Raw genomic sequence first — 16,521 nt, 5'->3', positions numbered from 1 at the left:
ATTGGCCTGCTAAACCCAGGGTTGTGAGTTCAATCCTTGAGGGGGCCGTTTAGGGATTTGGGTTAAAATCTGTCTGGGGATTGGTCCTGCTTTGAGCGGCGGGTTGAACTAGATGACCTCCTGAGGTCCTTTCCAACCCTGATATTCTATGACTAGGCCACTTTCAAAGTGTAGGAGATGTAAGTAGTAACTACAAATGTTGCAACACTTATGTAGGTAAAGGGGGTTTAAATAGCACTAAGTTGCACAAAGACAAGAAGGCATATTTAAGGTTGCTTTAGAGTAATTTTTTTGGGAGTGGGAGCAGGAGAAACAGACTTTACATTGAATTGTCCATGTAAAACTATGGTTGATAAATTGAGGTGGTGGAGAGTGTAAATCACCTGTAGACCACTTTTTTCCTTCAGGATTTAGTACAGAAGACAGTACTCAGAAAAGTCATTAAATACATTGCTAAGTCCTAGGATAGAAGTGAACAGTAAACACTTTACAACTCTCAAATTAAACTTCTCAACAGGATAGTAAGAAAAAGTCTTTTTGGGTACTTAGTCTTGGATTTTTAATTTTTTTACCATGTGAATTGATAACTGCAGGACAAAAAATCCCTGGTCTTTCGGGTCTTGAAACTACTACAGTAGTTTTAAAATAGCTACTCTTGGAGGGAAATGCCTCTCTTCTAAACTAGAAATCACTCTATGTAGCAACACTCTTGTCTATGATGGGGAAATAAAGCAACTAACATGAGGAGCTAGAACCAAGAAGATGAGGATGCTCTGCATTTTTTTCTTTAAGCTTGGAAAGATGAGGAAGAAAGCATATGGTCCTAGAAGAGTGGCAGAGGAGACCATGCACATGGGGGTTAAGATAGTAAAATGTGGTATTTATACATCTGACTTCTTCCACGTTAGTGTTTCTCTGAAACTTTCCATAGTCCCTCTGTCATCTGCTGGATTAGCAGTATCTACCTTATCGTTTAATTTTGAAGAGACTTGATAATGAGTACTACTGAGAAGCAGCGTGGCCCAGTGGACAGGGTGCTGGGTAGGGACTTGGGAGACCTGGCCTGCTATTTCTATTTCTGGCTTGCTAGGTGACTTTGGGCCGGTCATTTAACCTCTGTAAAATTGGGATAATACTGGCTTCCCTTGCAAAGTTCTGGGATCAACTGATGAAAAGCCATATATAAGAGTTTACTATACTGTAGGGTATATATTCACTGTGGACTAAATGGTTGGACCCTTTAAAAATGGAATGCTATAATCAGCATGTCATCTAAGATGATGTTTACATGGGAAAGTTGAATGGGTTTAATCAAATTCATGACTTTGAAACCCGCACAAACCCCTGAGAGGCTTTTTCGGTGAAGTCAGTTGGGAACTGGTTTTTCCACTTCAACTTAAGGCCTGGTCTACACTACGACTTTAATTCGGATTTAGCTGCGTTAATCCGAATTAATCCTTAACCCATCCACACAACGGAGCCAGTTACTTCGAATTAAAGGGCGCTTAAAATCGATTTCTGTACTCCACCCCGACGAGCGGAGTAGCACCAAAATCGATTTTGTTAATTCGAATTAGGGGTAGTGTGGCCGCACACCACCGAATTAATGTGGTTAAAAACCGAATTAATGTGCTTAGTGTGGCCGCGCACAATCGAATTTATACAATCTGTTTCCCAAATTCGAATTATCTAAATTTGAATTAATCTCGTAGTGTAGACGTACCCTAAGAGTGTTAAGATGGCCCCCCCCCCCCAAAAAAAAGGTTACGCTGGTTAACTAACCTAGTTCAAACTAATCCCAGTTAAACTGGTGCAACTCTCCTATGTAGACAGGCTCCTAATCCTCCATATTTCACTCCACTTCACGTTCCTATGCTCTCCATAGAAAATAAAAAGTTAGTCATTAAGTAGCCCTCTAATTCTGTTTTAAGAGTGGCCAGTATTAGGTTGAGTTAACTTTTAATGTGGGATTTCCTTGAGCCTAGAGTTCTGTCAAAGAAATGAGATTGGATAGAGGTGATTCTGTTGCTGGGACTGAAAGCCATGAATATGGGATAAATACACATAATCTCATCAGATTTGAATACAAATGATTGGTCTGAAGGTGGCTAGTCAGTTTGTGTGCTCTGGCTGTTTTATTATGTCAAGCATGATAGTTCTATGTGCCTTATCTTCCCCCTCCTGATGTCTGTAGTAATGTGTTAAGATTGCAAGCTGTTTTAGGCTCTGTACGCACCTGTAACAAGAAATAACGTGTTACCAGCTTTTCTCTCCATTATGCTGAGACACACATTAACCAACCTTTTATGTGTTTGAGGCACTGACTGTCACTATGTCTGTACAGTGGAGTCCTGACCTGCTTATGGCCTGTAGTTGCTAATGCCATGTAAATGGTGATGAAACACTGCTACTAATAAAATGTAGGTTAAATAAAGTACTGTAAGTGCTTTTTAGATAAGAGCTGAAGCAACTTAAACCAAATATCTAAATCAAGTCAGTTTTTTAAAATACTGATTTTTAATTGGGTTGAGTCTTAAACTAATTTTTATGCTTTTTCAATTATAGATAATTATGAATTATAAACATTTTAAAATGCCCTTACTTAGTGGGGTATCTTATTTGAATCGTGCAATATTGCTATAGGCAAAAATCAAAATACTGAAAATTAAGGCCTTGATCCAGTAAACATTTAAGCAGGTACATAACTTGACTTCAGTGGGACTAATCTTGTGTTTATAGATCAGCACATACATAAGTGATTGCAGGATCAAGGCTAAAATTGTTTGGTTTTTTTTGTTTGTTTTTGGGGCATAACTATAACTGAACCCCTTGGTAACTGACTATAATGTAATTAATGTTAGCATCCAAAATAATACCAAAAGAATCCACCATCGTAACCTTTAGCTTTTTAAAAAGGGGGAACTACATATAAATGAGAATGTTTGTTACATGGAAAGTAAAAGGAGAAAAATCCTTACTGTTTTTTTGTTTTTGTTTGCATAAGCACATATGGGGTATGTCTACACTGCTATTAAACACCTGCAGCTGGCCCATGTCAGCCGAATTGGGCTTGCAGGGCTCGGGCTGTGGAACTGTAAAATTCCAGTATAGATGTCTGGGCTTGGGCTGTAGCCCGAACTAACATCTACACCAGAATTGTACAGCCTGAGTCCTGTGAAACTGAGTCAGCTGATGCAGGCCAGCTGTAGGTGTTTAATTGCAGTGTAGACCTATATCCTAAGAAGCCTGCTAAACAGGCAGTGGGGCCGGTAGGTGACCAAGGCATTGAAGTACTTAAAGAGGACAAGGTTTTAGCAGAGATGCTAAATGAGTACTTTGCATTGGTGTTCACTGCAGAGGATGTAGGGGAGTTGCCCCAAAAGGATAGCTCTAATATGGGTAACAAATCTGAAGTACTGTCCCACAGTGATGTATCAGAAGAATTGATTCCGGCAACTACAAGCCAGTGAGCCTAACTTCAGTACAGGGCAAATTGAAAAACTATAGTAAAGAACAGAATTATCAGTGATGTCAATAAACACTTTTTGTGTGGGAAGAATCAAGATGGATGAAGCATGACTTCGCTTTACAAAAGCCATCTATTAGAATTCTTTGAGGGTGTCAACAAGCATGAGGGTAAGGGTGATCCAGTTGGTACAGTGTATTTGGTTTTTCAGAAAACATTTTGATAAGGTTCCTCATCAAAGGCTCTTAAGCAAAGTAAGCAGTCATGGGATAACAGGAAAGGTCCTCTCTTGGATCAGTAAGTGGCTAAAACGGGCAGGCAAACTTTTTGGCCTGAGGGCTGCATCAGGTTTCGTAAATTGTATGGAGGGCTGGATAGGGGAGGGGATCATGGCCTGGCCCCCACCTCCTATTTGCCCCCCCAGACCTGTACCCCATCCAACCCCCCCGTTCCCTGACAGACCCTCTGGGACCCTTGCCCCATCCACACCCCCCCGCTCCCTGTCCCCTGACTTCCCCTGGGCCCCTGCCACCCCATCCAACCCCTCCTCTCATTCCTCATGGCCCCCCTGGAACCCCTGCCCCATCCAACCACCCCTTCTCCCTGTCCCCTGACTGCCTCTGGAACCCCTGCCCCTGACTGCCCCCCGCCCCCTGACCACAACCCCGATTCCCCATGCCCTCTATCCAACCCTCCCTGTTCCCTGCCCCCTTACTGCGCTGCCTGGAGCGCTGGTGGCGCTACAGCCGCGCCGCCACTGCCACCACGCAGCACAGAGACCGGGTCAGGCCAGGCTCTGCAGCTGTGCTGCCTCAGGAGCTCACAGCCCTGCCACCCAGAGCATTGTGCCGGCGGCAGAGCGAGCGAGCTGAGGCTGCGGGGAAAGGGGGACGGGGGGGGGGGGGGCGGGGGCGAGCCTCCCAGGTCAGGAGCTCAGGGGCTGGGCAGGACGGTCCCGCAGGCCATGGTTTGCCCACCTGTGGGCTAAAAGATAGGAAACAAAGGGTAGGAATAAATGGTCAGCTTTCATAATGGAGAGAGGTGAACAGGGGGTCCCCAAGGATCTGTACTGGGAGCAGTGCTGTTCAGCATATTCACTGTTCGCTCCCTTTTCCAGATCATTAATGAAGTGGCAAAATTTGTAGATGATACAAAATTATTCAAGGTAAAGTCCAAAGCTGACTGCAGAGAGTTACAGGGGGATCTCACAAAACTGGGTGAGTGGGCAACAAAATGGCAGATGAAATTCGATGTTGGTAAGTGCAGAGTAATGAACACTGGAAAAAATAATCCAAACTACACTTGTATAATGGTAGGTTCTAAATTAACTGTTACCACTCAGGAAAGATCTTGGAATAACCATGGATAGTTCTCTGAAAACTTCAGCTCAGTGTGCAGCAGTGGTCAGAAAGGCTAACAATGTTAGGAACAATTGGGAAAGGGATAGAAAATAAGACAATATTATAATGCCTCTAAATAAATCCATGGTGCACTCACACCTTGAATACTGTCAAGTTCTGATCACCCGATCTCAAAAGGATATAGTAGAATCGGGAAAGGTTCAGAGGAGGGCAACAAAGATGATCAAGGGTATGGAATGGCTTTGATCTGAGGAGAGACTAAAAAGATTAGGGTTGCTCAGCTTAGAAAAGACAACTCTGGGTATGTGATAGAGGTCTATAAAATCATGATGTGGAAAAAGTGAATAGAGAAGTTATATCTAAGAATGTAAAATATTAAACGGTTAACCGGAAAGTATTACTGTTACCATTAACCCACCCTAACCGTTAACCCCCTAGTTGTGGGTCTCAAACAGGTTCTCCTGCAGCAGAGAGGCCATTTTGGGATGCTGGCAAGAGGTGGCTATGGCAACCAGGGAGGAGCGGGCATCACGAGAGGTCACTGGGAGCCCAGCCCCCTCTTAAAGGGGCCAGGTCAATGATAAGGCTCTAGCCCAGCTGTGGTGGGCAGCCAACCAGGCTGGGGAGCGCATTTAAACCTGGGGGGTGGACAAGGGCTGCGGGCCCCATCAGGGGGTAAAGTAATCTCCAGCCTCCCCTGTGCCACTGAAAGGGGTTCGGCTGTGGAGGCGGACAGTGCACTGGTCGGGAAGGGTAGCTGCTGCTGGGGTGGCATGGAGCATCTGCAGAGGCCGCATCGGAACAAACTAGGTACCTGGGGCCCCTCTCCCTTTTCCTGGGTACTGAGGATGTGAACGGGGTACTAGGCCCCCTCAACTGCCCCAGGCCTAGCCAAGAGAGCCTGTTGTGTCACCCCCGGTATGAGCTTGGCTGCCCTTCCCCATCTATCTGGGGCAATGGGGGAGAGGAGATGTGCATCCTAGGAACAAGGGTTCTGCCTGATATGGAGAGAGAGGTGCCTGCATGTGAGGCCTGAATCGGTTAACCGATATAATTTTAATAATTTAAACCGTTATCTTTTTAAACGATATTTAAATCCCTAGTTATATCCCTTTCCCACAGTACAAAAACCAGGGGTCACCTGATGACCCTAATATGCATCAGCTTTAATACAAGAAGACAACAAGGGGAACTACTGTCACACAATGCAAAATTAACGTGTGGAATATATTGCTGTTGGAAGTTGTGATGGCCAGAAGTATAACTGGCTTCAAAAAAGAATTAGATAAGTTCATGGAGGATAGGTCCATTAGTGGCTATTGTCAAGGACACAACACTATCCCATCCCATCTCCTAGAACTGGAAGGGACCTTGAAAGGTCATCAAGTCCAGCCCCCTGCCTTCACTAGCAGGACCAGGTACTGATTTTGCCCCAGATCCCTAAGTGGCCCCCTCAAGAATTGAACTCACAACCCTGGGTTTAGCAGGCCAATGCTCAAACCACTGAGCTATCCCTCCCCCCCGTCAAATGGTGTCTATAACCCTTAAGCAGGGACCACCACCAAGTACAAGTACCTGTCCCTCAATACTATGCTCAGAGTATCCCTAAACCTCCAGCTGCAAGAGGGTGGGACTGGATGACAGCAGATGGATCACTCAAAATTGCCCGGTTCTGTTCATTACCTCTGAAGCATCTGGCACTGGCCAAAGTCAAAAGACAGGATGCTGGGCTGGATAGACCATTGGTCTAACCCAATATAACTGTTTTTATGTTCCCCTTAATATCTTGCTCTTTTGCCATTATTATGCACAATGACATCTAGGTCAATCTCTGTGTATGATTAGTTCACACTGTTCTTTCCAGTGTACATTGTGATATCTTCATACAACTTACAGTGTAGTCAAGTATGACAATCAGCTAGTTTTGATGAGGCAACCTAATTATATAAATTTGTTCCTTTAAAAAAAAAAAAAATTGTCTGCCTTAAACTAGTGGTTTTCAACCTTTTTTCGTTTGCAGACCCCTAAAATTTCAAATGGAGGTGCAAACCTCTTTGGAAATTCAACCTGTGATGTGCGGACGGACCCCTAACATAGGAGTCTTAGAAAACTGACTGAACAGAATTCACCTATAAATTTTGCATGTGCTTGACATGGCATTTGATGTAGCGTGGAAAAGGGTGCTGAACTGTGGGCTACTATGGTGATGACAATTCTGTGTTTTGACCTGTAAGTGGGGGTATTCACATATCTTTTGATCAGAAAAAGAGTGCCTCATTTGGGATCTGAAACTTTATTCTCATAGTCACCTTTTGCAGACTCTTTAGACATAGTCTGTGAACCCCTAGGTTGAAAACCACTGCCTTAGACAATACAAACTTTAAAGAGATATCCAATTAAATATAGAGTCTGACTTGCATGTTGCTCATTCTTTAGCGATTTAAGACAATAAAATGGGAAGGAAGTAAAATGGATGTTTTGTACTCGTTTAATTCCTTAATAGTTAGTAAAGTTTCAGATTTCATAGGTTCTCTACTATAACAAGTTTCACATAAAATTCTCATCTATGCTGAAGAAAGTTTAGGGCCTCACTGATATACTGTTACATCAGTTTTGTGTTGAACAACTTCTTTTTTCATTGTTAACACTGAAGCAATTTTGTTTGGAAGTGTCATAAGAACTGCCATACTGGGTCAGACCATTGGTCTATCTATCCCAGTATCCTGTCTTGTACAGTGGTCATTACTAGCACTTCAGGGGGATCATACAGAACAGGGCAGTTGGAAAGATTCATTTCCCCCCTTTCCCTTCCAGCTTCTGGCAGTCAGAGCTTTAGGGCCACATTCCTGAGCATCTTGTCTAATAGCCATTGATTGGATATATCCTCTCTGAGCTTATCTAATTCTTTTTGAACACAGTTGTACTTTTGCTCTCGCATCATCCGATGGCAATGAGTTCCACAAGTTAACTGTGTGTTGTTAAGAAGTACTTATGTTAGTTTTAAACCTGTTGCCTATTAATTTCATTGGGTGACCCCCTAGTTCTTGTGTTAGGTGAAGGGGTGAATAACAATTCCCTATTCACTTTCTCCATACCATGATGGAGGTTTATAAAATCACAAATATCTGCCCTCCTCCCCTTTAGCCTCTTTTCTAAGATGGAAGAGAATCTTGAAAACATGTTGCCGTTCTATAAAATTGCTGGTACACTTAGTCCTTTGGTAGTCTGAAGTCTAGTTTACGCCATCCCAAAGAACATAGTAGAAATAGAAGAGGTCCTGGGAATGGCAATGAAAATGACTAGAGGTGCGGAAAGTCTTTTGAATGGCATTAAAAAGACTAGTACTAACTAAACAGGGGACATGAGGCATAACACACGATAAAAGAAAACTAATCTATGGAATGCTGTCTTTATGTTGGTTGGCAACGAGTGTAGTAGGAATAAAGGATTAGACATCATGATTGATACTGGTAGTTAATCTTATTAGGATAAAACTTATCGCCTGACAAATCTTTTGATATACTTAAAATAGCTTAATTGCTTGGGATTAAGATTTCCCCCTAGCATGTTTTATCAACATACATTCATAGGGATTTTTACAGCTTTTGAAGTATCTGATAGTCCACTGTTGGAGATAAGATAGTGGCCTAGGAGGGCACTCTTATCGCTACTTAGAACATCTAACTTTTAGTTGTATAAAACTGATTATATAACCCCTCAACAAATTAGATGCTAATTTCAAATTGGAGTTACCTGTATTGGACCAAAACACTTTCAGGCATCTGGAAATGGTTAACTGGACTTGGCTTGATCTTAAATTTGATCTGCTAGGCTCGAGTGGTCATTAAGATCTTAAACTTAATATCTCAATTGTACATTCAGAAGTATTAATTGGAATGCAATTCTTTAGCTACTCTGTCGTGTACTATTAGACACTTGTAGTGTTACTGATGTGTAACAGTGATTCACAGTGTGCATCTGAAAGTTTTGTGGTTTCATAGACTTTTTTTGAAGTGGTGATATAGCACAAATGTAGATTGAGGAAATGCTTTTGTGTGTGTTAACTTATTAAAACTGAATTTTAAAAATCTGAAGGAATATTTTGATCAAGAAATATTTGACTTAGGCTTTGTTTCTGAAATATCTATTCTTGATGAATGCTCCACACAATTAAAGTTGTAACTCCTTCTAGTTTTTAAATCTTTCTTTGGTCTAGTCTAAATTTAATCGTTTTGGTGGCATGGTTATATCTGTTAGAAGTGTGTGTGTGTGTGTGTGGGGGGGGGGGAGTTGCACCCCAAATTGACATCACTATGTTGGCAAAAGCCTGAGGCCTGATCTATACTTAAATTAGATCAACCTAGCGAAGTTGTTCAGAGCTGTGAAATTTCATGTCCTGAGTGCCGTAGTTAGGTCGACCTAACCCCCAATATAGATGCATCTAGGTCGATAGAGAATTCTTTATATTGTCCCTATATATTATAATGGGAGAAAAAGCAGGAGCCAAACTTAAGTTTATTCTGATCTTGTTAGTTCAACAAACCTGTTAAGATATTTCTGATACTGAATAGTCTTGCTCTTGGGACTCATTCTGCTTCCTTTCCAGCATATAAAACCTGGAAGATGCAGTCAGAAAATCTGCAGCATCAGGGTGTGTCCACACTGTAAAAGCTGCACTGACGTTGAACTCTTTATGTACTTGGAGTATTAACATTCATCTGAAATTGAAGTAATCTTTATTTCTAAATATGATCTTAAGGAATATAGCAAGAAGTATCACTGCACATCCAGTAACTGGTGGTGTAAGCTTGAAAGAACTTGAGCCTTTTATGTGGAAGGAAAAAGCTCGATGCTGAAGTTACAGCCCTACATCAGTGGGTTGTTTGACTCCCACAGTTGCTCTTCTACCCAGTACAGCAGCAAGAAGTACTGTCCTTGCTAAACTACTGTCTTGCACTGCTTTCATACAGTCTCTAGAGGGAGAACTAAAGATCCCATGGCTTGTTCTGAGAACAACAGTCTGGGATGGAAGGGGATGAAAACTATTGTCCTGACCATCATTTCCTCTCCAGTTCCCATCCCTCGCCCCCCAATAGTATCAAAGGCGCGCTGAGCTACTGAGGAGCATCTCATGATGGAAACTTACCTTGCTATTACATTACCAGAATAACTTTTTGTGAAAAACTCCTTTGGGCTATCTAGGCTTAGTTTAGGCCTAATAGAATTTAACATATGATGTTTTAGATCAGTGGCTCTCAAACTTTTTTACTGGTAACCCCTTTCACATAGCAAGCCTCTGAGTGCGACCCTCCGCCCCTTATAAATTAAAAACACTTTTTTTTATATATTTAACACCATTATAAATGCTGGAGACAAAATGGGATTTGGGGTGGAGGTTGACAGCTCGCGACCCCCCCATGTTATAATCTCGCGACCCCCTGAGGGGTCCCGAACCCCTGTTTTAGATGATTTGCTTAGCTGCTTGGGGTACATGGAGTGGAAATAGCCTAATTCGAGAGACCCGAGAGAGGTAGAGAAGTGTTGTCTGGTTGGACAGAGGGGAAAGGGGAGCTTCCTCTGAATAAAACAACTGGGGAAGGGGGAAGTTACTAGTACTGCCATATCTTGCCTGGCACACATTAAGACCTTTAAATTATTCTTTCTCTCTCCCCCTCCCTCCCCCCCCCCCAAAAAAAAAGTTCCTGCTGGAGTCTCTTCCTCCTGTCCTTCCTGCTGTGCTCTAAACTATTGTCCACACCAATTTTTTTTGGATTTACACTGTATGCAGTTCCTGTTACAGATAGTCAACTCAGGCTTTTTTCCTTACCTTGAGTGGTCATTGGTTTGGATTAGTTTCCTTTTTAGGTGAGTAAGAAGAAATGTTTAGTGTGTGTGTCTATCTATCTATCAAAATGCCATTGAACTGTCAGCACTTCTATAGTGTTCCCCATTGATTTTACTTGACTGATTCTTTTAATAAATAAACACACTTGTCCTGTCTCGTGAGGTGAAGTTGCACTAAATTGTAATATGACTTAAGTGGGCTAGAGATCCAAATCCCTTGTAAAGGGGAGCACCTCTATGTAACTGGTGGTTATCTGGAAAAGGGAGCGTGAGTACAGAAGATGTTGAACTAATGAGAATACTTGACACTAAATAGCACTTAACATGTGGGTGAGCAGCACTATCCTCATTGTAAACTGGTGGCTGGGGTGGGTAGCAAATAAGATGCATGAGAAGTGCCACCAAGGGAATTAGTGAAGGGACAAGGCTGCCAAGGAAACATCGGAGCAGGACTAGAACTCAGACCTAGCTGCATTTTGAAGTAGTAAAAGGAGGCTTCAGTGAGGCAGAAGAGTCCTACATAAATGGTAAACTCACAAGAACTATAGTTCCAGTTTTTAAGCAGGTATCTGAAATAAATTAAGTTTGGATCCCAAAATTGCATATATTAAAGGTAAATAATGGAAATGACTTGGTGTGTCAGGCTAGACAGAACTAAGTATTCCTTACTCCTATGTATTTAGACTTCCCAGATTAATTCACCTTATCTTACTTAAACTTTACTATAAATGGTGTACTAAGTGAAAATTTTTAATTAACAGGTTGATATGATATAAAATCAGTTCATATAAGAAACTTAATCATGTAAAAGTAGTCAAATTATTGAGGCTTGTTCACTGCTGTCTGGCTGACAAAGCAACAGTTATTGACCAGTTTCCTGAACATCTGACTTGTGGCTTAAGTCTCTCAATGTCTGGGTGTAGGAAGTCTAGACTTCTTACTCAACAGAGCATGGGGCCTGAAGTAGCCTTCTCTATAAACTAAGTTAGCTGACTTAAAATATGCAAATCTGTAGTGTTATCTTTGGAAAACATTCTGTGGTATATTGTTATTTGTGATGGCAAAATGATGTTTATGTTTTTGTTTAAATTTTTAAAGTGCATTTTTTTTTTTTTTTTTTAGAAAAGCTTTTGGGACTTCCTTTGATTCCAAAAGAGGTGTTCTAAATTGTAACTAGCATTGTATTGTCAAATTGAGACTTCTCTACAAATGTGGAAGTTGGAATGTCCTATTTTCTGTCAAACCATCTGCACTAAAGAATCTGATTATATTCTAGCGTAGGGGTCGGCAAGCTTTCAGAAGTGATGTGCCGAGTCTTCTTTATTCACTCTAAATTAAGGTTTCGCATACCAGTAATACATGTTAATGTTTTTAGAAGGTCTCTTTTTCTATAAGTTTATAATATATAATTAAACTATTGTTGTATGTAAAGTAAATAAGGTTTTTAAAATGTTTAAGAAGCTTCATTTAAAATTAAATTAAAATGCAGAGCCCCCCGGACCGGTGGCCAGGACCCGGGCAGTGTAAGTGCCACTGAAAATCAGCTCGCGTGCCGCCTTCGGCACACGTTCCATAGGTTGCCTACCCCTCTTATAGTGTATTATATTATACACTCCCACTAGTGCCAGAAGCTGCTTGAGCCTTCTCTATGGAGCAGCTAGACTAGTACTTGCACTGGTGAGAATTTGTTCATGGAAGGTCCCTAATGCAGACAATGCTTCATAATACATGACATGGAAGGGCCTGTTACTGAATGTCTTGTGTTCCGAGTACTTGCATATCTCAATCCGTTGGCTGCATGGAAATGCAGTAGAAATCTGAGATTGGAATAAAAGGGTAGTTCAAGAAAAAACATGCACTCATTTCATACTCTTCAGGGAGAAGGGATATATCTAAATCGGTGGTTTTAAATGGTTAATCTGTATTGCTGATCTATTTTATTTCTTTTCTTTTTATAGTGCCACAATGGCAACTGCACCTTACAACTACTCTTACATCTTTAAGTACATCATTATTGGTAAGTATGAACTTGAAAAATGTTTTTACTTTAAAAGCAGATGTTGGGATAAATACGTATGTATATACATGGATGCTTGCTTACATTTTAGAATGTCTGTATCTGAACTCTGGGTGAGTTCCTACTGAAAGGATAACTTTCTGTTAAGTGTGCATCTAGAGCAATGTTCTTCATTATGTACACTTCACCTTGCATCGCCTATCGTTTCTTCTTTTTCTCCAACCCCACAAAACTTCATCTATGGAATATTGTGTGTTAAAGTTAGAATAGTAAATATGCGCGATTTACTGAAATCCACCTACCTTTGCTTTCTGAGCACTGCCTACCAGGCATGTCTCCGCAGAAAGCACTACACTCAAGACACACTCTTCCAAGAGAAGACACGTTTATGAGCAGGGAGTGAGTGCAAGTTCAGTATTCATTCCCTTAGCAGGGTGGGGCTATATTCTGATGTAATCTTACAATACTGAAATGTTTGTCAATCCCGAAGGGTGACTGTAGCCCTCATTTTTGGCTATTCTTGGTCTCCAGTATATACTTCCACAGTGTAAAGGGTTGAAGATAGCCAGATTCTTTGCTTTTTTCCCCTCCCACCATGTGTAGGTGGCTGAAGGGAGAATGGACTTAAATCACCAATTTTAATCATGAATTAAATCAGTGTTTCTTCCTTGCTGATTTAAATTGATTTTAATCTTGTTTTGCATCTCTACCGTCAGTTTCCCTAAAGAGAGGTTGATTCTCAATGGTTGGCATAATTTGGTGGTACTCTTGCTGACCAGGAGGATAAACTATCATTGCTTAATAAGTATGCAGATGTACTATAAAACACTTCTCAGATGCTTAGTTTTTCATGTTTTAGAAACTTGAATGATACATTTTTATTTGGTAGATTAATTTACTAGTGTTGCTGCATTTGGTGAAAATTGGAATTAAATTAAATAAGACATTGTAAAACTGTTTTTATTAAATTACCTTATGCTGGATACCGGAACTTTTTTCTTGTTAAAACACATTTTTACATTTTAAAGCTGATTTTTATTAAACAAAAATAGTGAATTGAATGTTTCTGGTAACTATGTCCTTCAAGATTTTATAACTAGTATATCTCATCCTCACACCTCATTTTTATTCATAGATGGGAAGAGAGAAAACAAGCTTTCCTGCTTTTTCAACTCCAATTGGTTTCTCAACTTAAAACTGAACTAGTTGAATAGACAGAAATGAAGAAAACATCCTCTCTGCACCTGCAGAAGAGGCTAATGCTGTCAAAAGTTGGTTTAGCACTTCAACAAACTCTGGTTCCAGATTCTTGGCCAGTGACTTCTACCAGTTCAGTAGACTGACTTTCTTTAAAGCTTTGGCAGCAATTGTGTACTGCTTTAAGATTGTTTTTTATTTATATGACTTTAATAGATCATAGTAAGCTTAGGACTTAATATAGGTTGTCATAATTTTAAATTTTTAAATACCTTTAAAAATAAAGGGTGGGGGGGAGTATTTAATTTAAATAAAATTAAAATGGGCCTTCTTAAATCCCTTTTTTTAAAAAAAATTATTTATTTTTGAAAGCCATCCTGCGTGGATGTGGAAAGATGCTTGAAATCAGCTCCACAACTGCTCTAACTTGTATTGCCTACCATGAATCTACAGACAGCCCAGAATTTAGGAGGCACAAAGGTGTATCTCTGCTTTTAGATGAAAACTTCAGAATTTGGGCCGTTGTCTTTAATTCTAATGTAGCATGTGCTTGTCTTTATTAGGCAATTCGTGTTCATCTCAGCCTGAGAAAGCTTTTGTGCACTCTGTATTTAGAGTTCCAATTAAACAAAACTAAAAACTAGTTTGCAGTCACAGTCTGACTAAAATAACTGAAGTGAATTTATGTACCTGCAGTGGGAGACTTCCTGTTCATACTTACAAAAAAGTTTTATAGGAAGTATTGTAACAAATACATGTGAGGTACTTCATACCGCTAGATTTCACTGAGTGGCCTAGTTCCAGGATTGCACAGGCAAACATGCAAGTGTATGGTTAAATCAGAGTAATGATTTCTATAACTCTCTCTAAAATATGCTGCTGCTCTTAAATGTCCCTGTCTTAAAACTGCAACCTTGTATTTAATAAAAAAAAGCTATGTGAACATACAAATTACCATGGGTACGAATGCGTGCAGTGCAACTTAGGGGGAAGAGAGGCTACAGTGGCTTTAAGCCTCCTTCATTCTCTCAAATTCTGGTGACTTGGTGCAATTTGGGCAGCTCTGGAGGGTCGGCTCACCCTAATTATACCCCTTATGCCAAAGCCTACAACATTCTGTGTAAGGCTGGTATGGCAATGACTAGGCTGGGGAAATCCTCCCTTGGCTAAGTGGCTCTTCTGATACTTTTGTGCAACTGCAGCAGCAGAAAGAGCCATGATTAGGGTGTGGGGGGAGGAAGGGAAATCTTCATGTTTGTCAGTTGAACTTGGAACCTACAGCACCAAAAACAAATTTTGTTTCTTTTCATTTATAAAAAATTTAACTGAGCGATTAAGCTGTGTAGTCACTGGGTCCAGCTGCTTCAGGACACATGATTGCAGGCACTAGGCCTGTACACTCCTGGGGTGTCTTTTGACTGCATAGTGTCAGAATTAAGGTGCTTGTAGTAAACTTATCTTGACCACAAGAGATGTGTGGAGTATTGTGGGTTATCTATATTGTTGCATTTAAAATTATAAGCAAACTAGGGAAATATCTAAATGAAATGACCATGAGGCAGGTGCACAACTGGTTGAAAGACTATATTCAGAATAGTTACCAATGGTTTGCTGTCAGACTGGATGGACGTATCCCTGGGGTCCTGCAAGGGTGTCTATGATCCAGTACTATTCAATTTCATTAACAACTTGGATGATGGAGAGTAGGCTTATAAAAGTTGCAGATACCACCACACTGTGAGGGGTTGCAAGCACCTTGGAGGACAGAATTAGAATTCAGAATGATCTTGATAAATTGGAGAATTTGGTCTGAACTGGAGATGAAATTCAGTAATGACAATTGCAAAGCACTACACCTAGGAAGAAAAAAGTCAAATACACAAAAACAACCAGTTTTCCCCATTGTAGGCAGCAGTACCGTATAAGAGGATCTGGGAGTTACAGTGGAACATAAATATGAATCAGCAACATGATGTAGTTGTGAAAAAGGCAAATCTCATGCTGGAGTGTATTAATAAGTGTCGTGAGACATGGAATGTAATTGTTCTGCTTTACTCTGCAACCTGAGGCTTCACAGTGCATACTTGTGTCCAGTTTTGGGGCATCACACTTTTATGAAAAGTGAACAAATTGGAGACAGTCTAGAAGAGAGCAATGAAAATAAGAGGCCTGGAAAATATGACCTTCAAAGAAAAGAGAGAATTTGGGCATGTTTAGTCTAGAAGAGAGACGGCTGAGGAGGGACTGAAGTATTCAAATAACTTTAAGTTGCTAGAGGACAGTTATCTGTTGTTCTACCCTTGGTAGATATGGGGAACAAGAGGTAATCCTCTCAATTTGCAGCAAGGGAGATTTAGGTTGGATATTAGAGAGAACTTTCTGTGAGGATAGGTAAATGCTAGAACAAGTTAATAAGGGAGGCTGTGGAATCCGTCAGTAGAGGTGTTTAAAAACCAGTTAGAGACAAATGCCTATCGGAGATGGCCTAGGTTTACTTAATCCTGCCTCAGTGCAGGAGAATGGACTAGATCAGGGGTTCTCAAACTGGGGGTCATGACCCCTTAGAAGGTCACGAGGTTATTACATGGGGGGGGAGGGTCGTGCGCTGTCAGCCTCCACCCAAACCATGCTTCACT

General features: G+C 40.9%; 1 protein-coding gene across 1 annotated transcript in view; it reads left to right on the top strand.

Moving 5' to 3' along the window:
* Positions 1–16,521, top strand: part of RAB14 (RAB14, member RAS oncogene family) — a 32,587-nt gene that overhangs the window by 4,931 nt on the left and 11,135 nt on the right. The window contains exon 2 of the mRNA XM_024211122.3: positions 12,630–12,688. Within this exon, the coding sequence (XP_024066890.1) occupies positions 12,637–12,688 (52 nt within the window). The 5' untranslated portion in view covers positions 12,630–12,636. The remainder of the gene's footprint in view (positions 1–12,629; positions 12,689–16,521) is intronic.

This window comes from Terrapene carolina, unplaced genomic scaffold (genome assembly GCF_002925995.2).
Source record: "Terrapene carolina triunguis isolate 2854851 unplaced genomic scaffold, T_m_triunguis-2.0 Scaffold238, whole genome shotgun sequence".
Lineage (NCBI taxonomy): Eukaryota > Metazoa > Chordata > Testudines > Emydidae > Terrapene > Terrapene triunguis.
The sequence above is the reverse complement of the archived record's forward strand: the minus strand, read 5'-3'. Positions and strand labels throughout refer to the sequence as shown.